Raw genomic sequence first — 13,271 nt, 5'->3', positions numbered from 1 at the left:
TGATAAGAGTTCCAGGAACAGAGAAAAAAGACAATGGAAGGAAAAAATAATTAAAAAACAGTATAAGAGAATCTTCTAAAATAAAAGGCAATTTTCACTTGTCTAAGAATACCTGTGAAATTTCAGAACATCAATAATAAAGAGAAAATCCCCAAAACTTCCAGAGTTAAAAACAAACAAAAATCACCAAAAAACTAAAAGCCTAAAACACAAACAACAGAAGAAAACCAAAACAGGCTGCTTACAAAGGAGTATGAATAAGAACATCAGAAATTCTGGCTAAGAGTCTGAGTGTACCAGAAACTGTGGCTAAGAATATGCAGGAAAGCATGTATGTGGGCACTGAGGTTCATTTCAGTCTGAGCAGAGACTTTCTTTTTTTTTTAAGTAATCTCTACCCCCAATGTGGGGCTCAAACTCATGACCCCAAGATCCAACGTTGCAGCAGGCTCCACTGACGGAGCCAGCCAGGAGCCCCGAGCAGAGACTTCTGTACTCCTCTCACACTGGCTCCACCAGATTCCAAAGAGCCAGCAGCTAACTGATGAGTAACAGTGAGAGCAAAAGAAACAAACTATTAGCAGAGAAGAACCTAAGACATTTACCAACCATGCATTTCATATGAAAAATTACTCTAGGCAGTATTTCAGAAAAATGGAGGGAAAAAAGGGATGACAAAACAAAGATAAGACTGAAGAACAAGATGATGTTAAAGCACAGAGAAAGCAAACTCCAAGGAAAAATTTAAAAGAACCCATAGGAACCTGAAACTTGCAGGCTTTCTTTTGAGTCACAGAGATTTTGTAGAACACGGTTACAATTCCCATTTTTTAGCAACTCTACTTGGTTTCATAATGAATCATATTTACAACACCAGAACACTGTAAATGTCATGTTTTGTGAAGTTTGACACTTTGGAATCATTAGTGCCAAGTCTCCCTAAACTTATTAATATTTAAAGAATTGTTGAAGACCCTCTTATCTTCACAGAGGTATGATGATGATGGTGGTGACGATGATGATGATAAAGATGTTCTAAGAAATATTTTCACTACAAATTGCAGGAGTAGTACTGTCGGGGGAGGGGGGGGAAGGAGCCAGATTTACATAAAAGTGTTCCTTACCTCAGGCCCACAAAGGAGAAGGAAAGAGGGATACATCATTTCTCTCTCCTTAAGAAATGCAGGAACCAAGTTCAGTATACCTGTGACAATCTCTTAAGTTATTCTACCTTATCCGTGAGCCTCCACAGAGCAGTGAAAATTTTCTCATTTTCTTGCTCTCTCTTCCTTTACAATGTTAAATAATGTAGTTCTACAAACTTGTGAGTCTTTAATTTACAATATAAATATATCTACTGAAAATCACCTTAACAGAAAAGAAATAATTTCTGAAATTTTCTCCATGCGTTATTTATAAACATATGGAAAGACATAAATAACAATCCATTAAAGAACTACGCTATTTCCACTCCTATATTTCAAGCCACCATTATCTATTACCTGCACTATCTCAATACCCTCTTAACTGGATGGATAGCTTTTACTGTGGCTCATTCTTGTCTACACTCTGTGCAGCGGGCAGAGTGATAATCTAAAATGCAAACACACTGGCCCCATGCTCAAAACCTCCCAAAGCTTTCCATTATAAGGAAAGTAAAATTTGCAGTTTTTATCTATAGTCTATTGGGCTTTAAACGATCTAGGCCCTACTCTACCACTATTCGCTTTGCATCCTCTTCTGGAGTTATTCTCGCTGCAAAGCTCATTTCCACCTCAGGACCTTTGCAGTGTTCTCACCGCCTGGAAAGCTCTTTCTTCAGACATTCACCTGGCTTTCTCCCTCATCTTCTCAGAGAGGCCTTCCCTGACCCACCTAATATAGATTCCTCTCTGTTGTTATTCTTCAACCTCTTACACTGATTCAGTTTTCTTAAAAGCAGTTAACACTTTTACATATTATGTATTTTACTTATTTACTCGTTAATTGCCTGTGTCAACTAAAATGTATGCTCCTAAGGGCAATATCTTTGTATGGTCCCTGACCACAGCCCACTCCCCACAACAATGTCTGGCATGTAGTAGGAGTTTATGAATATTTACTGAATGAATGCTAAATACCTATTAATACTGCAGCCAAATAAAATATAAATAGGAAAACAGAAGGAAAAAAAAACCCAAAAACATGTTCCCTCTAATCACAGACATACATTTATAGGTCTGCAAAATCACTTGCAGTTCTTTTGAACCTGAATTTAATTATTTGTCAATATGTCATCCTTTGACAGCGTGGCCATTGTTCATGACTAACTAAGCCTCACAAGCCTGTAATGCCTTTGCTAAAACAAGCCATTCATTCTCAAATTGCTGCAAGCCAAGGTGATCTATCCCATATCTGCTTCTATTTCCCTTCTATTTTCGAAGGCAATGTTTGTGCTGTAATGCTTCAGTGAGTTTTCTTTGCATTGTGTCCAGTTACAAACCAGTTCACTACACTGTAGCTTTTTAGATACCTACTATCATTCATTCTTCACTTACATTCAGCTCAGCAGAGTAACTACAATGTCTGTAGATGAATGTATAAGCCCTACAGGATTTCAGGATTGCACTCTTATAATTTTATGTTTGAGATGACCAGGTGGTATAATACAAGGGGACTAGTACAAAATTTTAGGATGAAATAAAATCTTGGGTAAGCTCCATCAGGGTAGGGACCATGTCTGTTTTGTTCATCAACTATACCCAGCTTCTACCACAGGGGTAGTATAGAAAAGCACTACAAGAATAAATTAATATTAATTAAACAAGGAAGATAAATTACCTCAAAGTTGGTGTGATACTAATATAGAGAATATAATGATTAGATGTCGAAGCAGGAATGAGGTTAGAAATAAAAATAATGTGGCCAAGAAACTAAAACAAATCAATAAATTAAACAAACTGTCCAAGGATATAATGAAAAAAGTAAACTACAAATGTTGGAAAATCCAAGACATTTTCTGAATTACTATCAAAGACGGCATATAAACAAAAATCAAAATGAGCCTTCTAACTAAAGCCATTTTTAACTCACAGGAGTGGAAATCTTCTTTGCTGTTTCTGTGATTACTTGTTCTAGAGGTTTCCAAATCTGAAATGCATAGCGACCTAAACAATAACAGGAACAAAAGCAAATATATTTTCTATAATCAAATACAATACCCACAAGGTACTAACCACAGTATTTGCTGACAGCTTCTTCTATATACATTATTTCAACAACGATTTCAAACTTTACCAGAAATCCTATTTTTTCAAATTTCTCATTTATTAAATAGAGGAAGCATTTCATATTAACATCATTAAAGTAGTTACTAAATTTATCAAGTACTAATTCATGATTATAAAATTAGAAATTGTCAACGTTTATGTATCTTACATTTATACAATATGCTAGGTAACAAAAAAATAATATCCTAGTACTCTTTCCACCACAAATTATAGATAAAGTCCTCTCATGTATGTATATTCACACATCTGATTATCTGTACTGGTTTTCTCAGTGATAATCACTTTGAAATATATAGAAAACAAAAACTACTTATGATCTGTACAACATAGGAATAATTTTAATGGAGTTACCTCTAAAGTAAAAAAGCAGTTATGTAAGAAATATTCACCAAAGATGTTTACTGTCAATTTCTCACTAAGGATGACTATTCTCCTAAAAACATATTTTATTTTGGTGCTTTCTTTTCTTAGGTATCCTATTAATTAAAACTTCTCTGAATCTTCAATAGCAAAACAGATTCCAAATTGTTTCGAGGGTATAGAACAAGAATAAAATATTACCTGGCTAATTTAAGTTTGGTACCCTAACCAGCATATGTATCTACTAATAGTAGTGTCTTTCTTCCCAAAAATCTTGCTAGAAAACCCATTATGACACTCTGGACTTTACTCAATTTCCAGCCATAACCTTCGTTGCAAATCAAAATTTCCACTGGGGAAGTTCAATTACATACATCTTTTAGAAAAAGTAACTATCTAAACATACTGTTACTCCTGTGCAAACAACATGTGAAAGTGAAAAATAGGATGCTAGAGATGGAAAATGGGAAGTAGTCAATCCACGTAGAAGATAAAATAAATCTTGATATCAAGGAAAGCATTAAATAAAGTGAAATTAAATAAATTAAATAAGTGAAATTAAATAAGTGAAAGCCTAACTCATCTAAATCTCTTATCCTAGAGATGTGAACTTCCATCTGATTCTACGATAGTACAAAGTATAGCTTTTAAATTACCTCAAAATTCCTTTAAAAGCACATACATCAGGCAGTCTCAATGAAAACATCAGGTAAAGCCTTCAACAAGTGACATCTGAAGGTTTACTTGAGTCATAAACCAGAAGACCTAGTTCCAGCAAGTTTAAGTATACTTTTCCCTAAATTCTATTATTCAGTTATATTTGGCTCTGAAAGAGATCTGCCTGCTATTTAATATTCTAGTTAGTAGTAAGAACTTGGCAACAGTGTGATATATACACAATACACATGCCAATTCTTCTCATTTTAGAAAGAAAAACCTGGCAAAAGTATAGTGTCTTTAATTTCAAATAAAAATCTTAATTTGAATTTTAAAATAACTATGCCAATAATAGTTAATACTATAACAGTTAACACTAAAATTGTTTCATGTTTATGGGCGAATTTGTCAGAATTCCTTTTTGGACATGATCTCCTTATGAAACCTCACTATAGTTATAATGCCAAGACACAAGATGCTGACGGCACAAAGACCAAGAGAATCTGAACCACTGATCTTCTTGATTTTAAAGTGTTTATTGTTAAGATGCTTTAAAAGAGAGTTGTGTGAAATTAAGTACCATATAAAACAAAACAAAATTTTTTGTCTCATTTTTCTACTGGATCTTACTAACTTCACATAACCACAAAAGAATGTAGCTTCACTTAAAAAGAAGATCCAAGAGGGGCGCCTGGGTGGCACAGCGGTTGAGCGTCTGCCTTCGGCTCAGGGCGTGATCCCGGCATTATGGGATCGAGCCCCACATCAGGCTCCTCTGCTATGAGCCTGCTTCTTCCTCTCCCACTCCCCCTGCTTGTGTTCCCTCTCTCGCTGGCTGTCTCTATCTCTGTCGAATAAATAAATAAAATCTTAAAAAAAAAAAAAAAGAAGATCCAAGAAACAAAATCAAATCCATGGAACTTGAAATACAAATTCTAAAACAAAAAATGTAAATCTTTATCAACAAGGAGATGCTCTCAGATTAACATATGATTAGGAAATAGCTACGCAATTTAAAACTATAAATTAGTGACTGGAAGACATAGCAATTTTGCTTTAAATTTTTGTAACAATTCTTTGGTGATTTGGGCAGTAAAAGAAATTCTTCTGGGTTTATCAAAGAAATTATACCAATGCGTTAAAAATGAAGTAACTAACACATTACAGGGGACAACTATGCTCACCAGAAAAAGCGAGAGCTCAGGAAATGTATAATCTAATCCTGCGAGAAAAAAAATCAACATGGGGGAATAAAGGAACCCCTCATCACTTACACTGCTTCATATTAAAGAATTTTTTTTAAGTATACTATAGCTCAAAGTAAAAAAATGCCAGGAAAGTCAACTATTATTGGGGCTAGTTTTCCTAGCTTCTACATTGTTAATTTTCTTCACCACACAGTTTATCTAGTTTTTGCTACATTGACTAATGCTCAGTGACTATAAATGGACGCAAAAATGAGAATGTATGTCTTAAAACCCAAACGTCAGAATACGGAGGGTCCCCTCGTGACTCACTATAGAAACTTTCTGAAAACATTTCTTCTGCAACATTTATTGATAAGTATCTTTTTTTCTCTTACCTGCAAATGCAAGAGCTGCAACGCCCAGTCCTACAGCTATCAAACTTCTTGCCTATGAAGGAAAAAATGATTATTACAGTCTTACACATGAGCTTTTTTTAAGTAAACCATTTTAAATAATGAAAATAATTATGTTAAATATATTTTCCTTAAGCTCTGCTGTGAAGAACAGCACTGTCTATGGGATTCTACCTATTGTGTATTATATCAGCTAATTTTCAGTAAACTAAAATTATTCTAGATTTCATTTAATTTCCATATATTTGAATTCATTCTACCCAAGAGCTTGTATGTTACCTATTGCTAAAATATTTTCTGTAGATTTTTCTTTTTTTAAGATTTTTATTTATTTTATTTTTATTTTTATTTTTTATTTATTTATTTGGGTGGGGAGGGAACAGAGGGAAAGGGACAAGCAAACTCCACACCCAGTCCCATGACCCCAAGATCATGACGTGAGCTGAAACCAAAAGTCGGATACTCAACTGACTGAGCCACCCAGGTGCCCCTGTAAATTATTCTTAATAGTGGGTTAAATATACTTATCTTCTACAAAGATAAAAAGCACATATTTCCTTTATATTGACAATGCTCAATGGTATTTGCTGTATTTAAAAATTTGATAAAACATTAGATCTATGTTTAGTAAAGAAGTCAAACTGCCAAAAATTAGTAAAAATAATGAATAACTTAAAAGTTAGTTAATTTCTACCTTTCTAGACCAATGTAAAAATTTTTAAATAAGAGCCAAGAATTCAGAATCTAAAATTATGAGCTCATTCTGATAAAAATCTATTTTAAATTGGTTATATACTCCATATTATTCTATGCTTTTCTCCTTTACCATCTCAGAAAAATATTTAAGTCACAAAAGAAAAGGTTTATGTAGCAGAGATCAACGGTTCCCCCCAACATCCCTTTCTTCTCCTCAATCAGGAGTTCCTATTTTTAGCCAGACATATTTCCAAGCCTCCCTTAGACTATGGCTATGTTAACTAAATGTTGGCTTTTAAGATAATAAGCAGGGTGGTGGTATGTGCAATTTCTGAGAAGTCCTTTGTGGACGGGGAAAATGTCCTTCTCCTTTTCCACTCCTGCTTGCTGGAAATGTAGACATTCTGCCTGGAGTAGCCATCTTGGATAAAGAAGGAAAAACAATGGGATGAAAGGAGACTGTGTCCTAGATGATCATGGAGCTGCCATAGCACCCCAGACTGCGTTTATTTATATGAGATAAAAACAGAATTCTATCTTTATAAGCCACTATTATTTTCAGGTACTGGCAACCAAATCAAATTTTGATGGATATAGAATTAAGGAGAGAAACCACAGAAATGTTTTTGTCTCATTAGTGGTGAGAGAGGTAAATCTACAACATCTAGGAAAGATCAAAAAAAAATCTAGAATAATCTCAGTAGAGAACAGAATGGATTCATTTCACATTGGTGCAGAAGTAGTAAGATGGAGGCTGAGACTACAGGGATGATAAAACCAAAAAACCCTACAGACATCAGTCTACAAGTTCTGTAAGGGAATACAAGTCTTAGGAAATCAAAGCCCCAAATCTTCAAGGGAAGACTCATTATTCATGAGAAACACCAGGAAACAAAGAGCAGCTGTATGAGGTGCCTTAACTTTAATATGCAGTAGCTCTCTCTTAGAAATCTAGAGCTCTTCATAGACAAGATGAAGTTTATCTACAGTTCTCCGTTTCAGTTCTAAGATATACTTTTTCACCAGGCAGTAACACTGGCACACTTTAGGAAAGGAAGATTCTTCCCCTGGCACAGGAGAGGAAGCCTAGAGCTAGCTATCCAGAGAGGCAAAATAGTTTCCAAAGTTCCTTTCAGGTTGTCTTGACAGGGTGTCCTGAACAAAAGGGAAGTGAGAACTGATTTAAAAGAAGATATTCTGTTGAGGTATATTTTTGCCATTTTCTAGAGCTTCCCTGAGGCTATATAGTTTGAAATTTCCGGTCTTATTTTCCACTGGTTCACTTAATAAACCTCAGTCCAAACAAACTACTCAACTGTTTCATATGTGAATTTATCTTCTTTCCTTATAACCTTGTTTATTCTTTCAACTGACCAGAAATATTTATCTTTGCCTACCCAGACATGACTTGTTCTTAACACTTCAGCCTAAATCTGCCACAGAATGGGAGAAGTCATTTGCAACACACAACAGACAATGAGCACATACCCAAAGACATACATAGATAGAATTCCTCCACATCAATAATAAGAAGAGGGACAATCCAATAGAAAAATGGGCAAAAGGTCAGGGGCTTCACGGAAAAAAATCTAAATGGTTAATACACATAAAAAGTACTCAACTAAAAGAGTAACTAGGATATACTAACGACAACAGCAACAAAATGGTACAGAAATATTAATACCAGCATATAAAGATCTCTAGGCTTTGTGGAACTTGTTCTGTCCATTGAGGCATCCCAAGCACCAAGCAACAGTATCTGTACTTGCTAGGGTTATTGTGAGGATTAAATATAATAATGTATGTAAAGGACTTAACATAGTTGCTTGGCACGTAGTAAACAGTCAGTAAATGTGAACTGCTTTTAATATTATCAATAAAAATAACTATCTATTATTGAATATAAGTGGTATAACAGAAGTATGAATGGTGTTCTGTAAACCCTGAAATTTGTTTAAAGGAAGATTCATAAAAGTAATTTTTGAGGTAGGCCCTAGAAAATGAATATTTAAAAAATATAAAGTTTTGAAAAGTTGAGTTATTCTAATTTCATATTTTTATAGATTAATGATTAGTGTCATTTTAACTACTTCAACTACTCAAAATACAAATAGCTGCCTCTACAATTCCAAAGAGATTTTAATTTAAAGGTATTTATATCAGAAATATTGAAGCATTAGGCATTTGGTCATTTTTCACTTTAATACATAAACCTAAACTGTGCTTAACAATAAAAATTCAATTTAACAAATAAATATTAAGCACTCTGCTGATTATTCTCCATTTGTCCCTCCAGATTCATTCTTCACCCTTCTGATTTGCTCTGTACTTCTGCCTTCCCTTATCTCTAAAGACCACATTATCCAAGTCCTCACTTGCCCTCTAGTTTCTGGGTGGGTTTCGCCACGGAGAGGAAGTGTCAAAAAGAACAACAAGCATAGGTTGCAAAGAGCAGGCAAGGACTCCGGACACTTCTGCCTGTTACAACTTGGTATCAAAGTTGCCAAGGAAAACACTGTAAAGTCAAGCACTGGATAATGCTTTACTTACATTTAAGAAGATAAAGATCAGTTCCAGTTGTACGCATCAGTCCTTTATGGCTAGTGGGTGTTCCCAGCAGCTAGCTGACTAACGGAAATGGGCCTACAAGCACCCACCCCTCTGGTGATGCAATAGAAGGACCTTCCCCCTCTCCACCCCATACTGTCCCTGGAGTCTGAAATACTGAAATATCTGAGGGCATATGTGAGAGCTACTGACTCTGCTTAAGCAGAACAAAGAAACACTCAATAAGCCTGAAACCAGGAAGATAACGCCACAAAGGTGGTAAACCCAGCACAGGCTACGTGAGCTCCTCATCTCTTGGTAGGGAAGTATTCTGAGCCCAAGGCCCACTTTTATGTGGCCAAGTGGGATTGAAATCCTGTGCATAAGAGTCAGTCCTTCCCAACAGAAAGCATCAGCAGAAAAGCAAAAGGTGGAAGGAGATAGAAGTAATAGTACAATTTACTCCCTGCTATGTTTCCTCTTTGATCACAGCTCCTGTTAAAGGGCTCCTCTTCCATGCCTACAACGCTCATTGGGTTCTGGAACATAATTCCCATCTTCTTGCCCCTTTCCCTGGGTGGATAAGTTTCCAACCATCGCCAGGCCCTGGGTGATTCATCATTCATTTCTGGTTACCTTAAAGCATGCCCACCTCTGCTAATAATCCCTTCATTAAACTATCTTCAAAAAACCCACCCATTTCTACCAGACCCTCACTAATACAAACATTACATACACCAGTCACTATACTAAGCACAAGGCAAAGGCCTGGACACTTTACATGGTGGGCCTCCAATGTTTACATTAATCTCCCAAAGATCTTTATTTTTATCCTTATTGTAACATTTATTACACTAATTTATAGTTAAATGTGTTGTGTCTCCTTTAGCTTTTCTAGATATTAAGTGTCTTTCAAAAATCTAATGAAATCTATAGATCATCCCAGAAAACCACAAATATATATACATGACAAAATTTTTATATAGTTTGAAAGGAACCAACGGTTTCTCTGAAGCCATTCAGTTTACAAGGCCCAACATGAGAATCTCTGTAAAATATATATATATATATAAATAAAGAAGTTCATTAAAGTAAAAAAGGGTGTATCAGTTACCTTTGAGCTCCTAGAGCACATCAGAAACCTGCCATACATATTTCATTTTTCATTCATTTAACAAGAAAAATATTAATATAACAAAATAATAATACAAGAAAAATAACACTGATGCCAGAGTTAAGCTCTATTTCTAAAGACTAAGTTTACAGAAAGATAAACATGAAAGGCCTTGCAACCTTTAAAAATAACAACAAAACCAAACTCAAATTAGGTAGATCACTGGAGCAAATAAAAATATTCAATATATAACCAAAAACTGTGCAATCAAATCTTATTTATCCACAGTGAATGGACAAAGTATAGCACAGCTCATCAAAAACTCATTTTCCTTATTGCAATTAAAATTCGTTATTGGAAGGAGTTATATCTGATTTATCTCCTTAGCACTACTTGTAATTAATTTGATATTAAAATAATTTATACTTTTAAAGCATAGACAATTGATAACAAACAAAAATTTATTATTTGGACGTTGAACTCAACTTGAGATTTTTTAAAAATACCATGTATCTTACACAGATTTTGTACTCTGAAATAAGAACAAAGGTCTTTCTCATAAAGTTTTCAATAGAAATACTAAAACTGTTAAGATATAAGCAATTAAGTTAAAACTTTAACCTTAACTGGTCCAGAATAAGAATATGATCAATTTCCCAGAAAAACATATTTATCTACTATCTAACAGTTTTCCATTTACTAAAAATTCATTGGTATTTTTTTTTCAGACACAAATTGAGAGAGCTTTAAAACAACAATAAATTCCCCCAGCCCTCCACATATGTGAATGACCCCAAAGGGGAAAAGAAACTATCTAATTGCAAATATAGAAAACAGGAAGTACAAGAGAGCAAATCTGAAATCTCAGCAAGTAGCTCACACAGAACTCTTAACCACACTTTTATTTGGCTTTAATTTTTAAAAGTAAAATAACATCTAAAACGTACTGGGGCTTTTAAATTGCCCATGGTTCATTTGGCATAACTGTAAATATCAGAGAATTCCATCAACATCTTCTCTAATTTACCACTGTTGAAAAAAACTTCACATATGCTTTATTACTATGCTATTTCACATTTACTTAAACTTCAGTATTATATCCTCAGGCTAACAGGATCTAATTTATTTCTTTTATATACACAACATCATATCTGATCCAGTGTCAAGCACATGGTATACTTCAATTTTTATTTTGTATGTTTTTTAAACAATGATTCTTTAAAACTAAACTGCCAGTAACAGAACGACAAAAACAATACTGAAAAGACAATTTAAAAGCAAAATGGTGAATCAGGCATAGTGTTAGTACCAAAAGGAAAGTCATTTTCTAACAATGAGGCAATAACCAGGTTAAATGTCTAAAATTGCTCATGCGACTGGATTAGCACAATGGTACATCTGTGATTTTACAGAAACTAGAGAAATGTTATTTCTTTGACTTAGGAAAACTACAGTATGTGCTGAAAATAAAAGTAATCAGGCAGTGGTATTTAAAAAGAAAGATGTGTATATACCCATACTCTGGCCTAGCTAAAACTGCCATAGGCATCATAAACACACAGGAAAGAGAAGACGGTAAATGTGGATGCCATACTAGGATTTTTGTTGTTGTTTTTAAAAATATCCACAAAGCTGCCTTGGGCAAGTTTTAGTTTTGAATCATTTTCTTTGAAGACTCACACGTATATGGGTTTGGAAAGTAGCTAGCATTATCTAGGCTTGCAGAAGATCTAAATACATTCTTAGACACATTTTTCTTTTCTATACAAAATTAGGCTAGCACATACTTAAAGAAGCTGATCTATAAAAATATGCACATAAAAGAACGACAAATACCATATGATTTTACTCCTATGAGGAATTTAAGAAACAAAACAAATGAACATGGGGGAAAAAAAGACAGAGGCAAACCAAGAAACAGACTAACTACAGAGAACAAAGTGATGGTTACTGGAAGGGTGGGAGTGGGGGGATAGGTGAAACAGGTGATGGGGATTAAGGAGGACACTTGTGATGAGCACCTGGTCTTGTAAAAGTGCTGAATCACTATATTCTACACCTGAAAGTAATATTACACTATATGTTAACGAACTGGAATTAATTGGTTATAATAAAAACTTGGGAAAAAATGTGCACATAAGAACTAAATCAGTTACACATCAGTTAGAAATTCTACCAACTAATTCTTTTACAACTAGTCCAGACTGTGTTTGGAAATAGTGGCCTATATAAGGAAAACAGAAAACATTCTATTTGCCCCAAATTTGGAAATTCAGTTTTTAACAATTTTATTATGGTCACCATGAAAAACAAAGACAATATGTATACACATAACAAATTTATGTGATATTGGCCAATGGTATTTAATCCTTAAAAATTCATGACTTTAGATTTTATCTGTGAAAAATGCCAAAAAACATAGTTTTCATCGTTACCTTTGACCATACATAAAGCATGAATATTTTAGATGTTAAAATGTCCAGGCATATGCATAATAGCACTGGAGAAACCTATGAATGATAAAATCTCAATGAAATCATTGACTCATTTCAAGATGATTGGAGAGTTACCACAGAGATTTCTTTTCTTAAACTAAGTCTGGCTGAAGAAAAGTCTTATGTCCACACTAAATGGGTTTTGATGTCTGCTGGCCTTTAAATCTGCTCAATATCATCATCCTCCTCATCCCTAATTCACACCATTCCCCATTCCTCTTTGCCTTTAGTATTCTAAATTTGTACTTTTCTTTTAAATAAGACTTCCTGGTTTTCATCCATGTGGCAAGCATGAACTCCCTCAATCTTCCACCCTGATTATCCATACTTTTCACCCCTGAATGTATGGATAATCGACCCCGTGGCCTTCAAAGTTAATCAGGCTCAAAATCCAAATCAACATTTACTGGGTCTGTTACCCGAAGCTGATTTGTCTGGGCCCATTTCTTCATCTATAAAATGGAAATGTGAATAGCTATATCATAGGATGCTCAAAATGATTTATGAGACAAGGTGATGAAAAATGACCAGCA

General features: G+C 34.5%; 1 protein-coding gene across 2 annotated transcripts in view; it reads right to left on the bottom strand.

Annotated features, from left to right (window-relative positions):
- DNAJC15 (DnaJ heat shock protein family (Hsp40) member C15) overlaps positions 1–13,271 on the bottom strand; it is an 86,922-nt gene that overhangs the window by 54,173 nt on the left and 19,478 nt on the right. For both annotated transcript variants that reach the window (XR_015725944.1, XM_045810920.2), the window contains exons 2-3: positions 5,869–5,920; positions 3,073–3,146 (exon numbers count right to left, since the gene is read on the bottom strand). Coding sequence is in view for 1 of the 2 variants with exons in the window: in XM_045810920.2 (XP_045666876.2) it covers positions 3,073–3,146; positions 5,869–5,920 (126 nt within the window). In the remaining variant the exon portion in view is untranslated. The remainder of the gene's footprint in view (positions 1–3,072; positions 3,147–5,868; positions 5,921–13,271) is intronic.

This window comes from Ursus americanus, chromosome 10 (genome assembly GCF_024610735.1).
Source record: "Ursus americanus isolate L20-20 chromosome 10, mUrsAme1.1.p, whole genome shotgun sequence".
Lineage (NCBI taxonomy): Eukaryota > Metazoa > Chordata > Mammalia > Carnivora > Ursidae > Ursus > Ursus americanus.
Note: the sequence above shows the minus strand (reverse complement) of the source record. Positions and strands in the feature narration are given on the sequence as shown.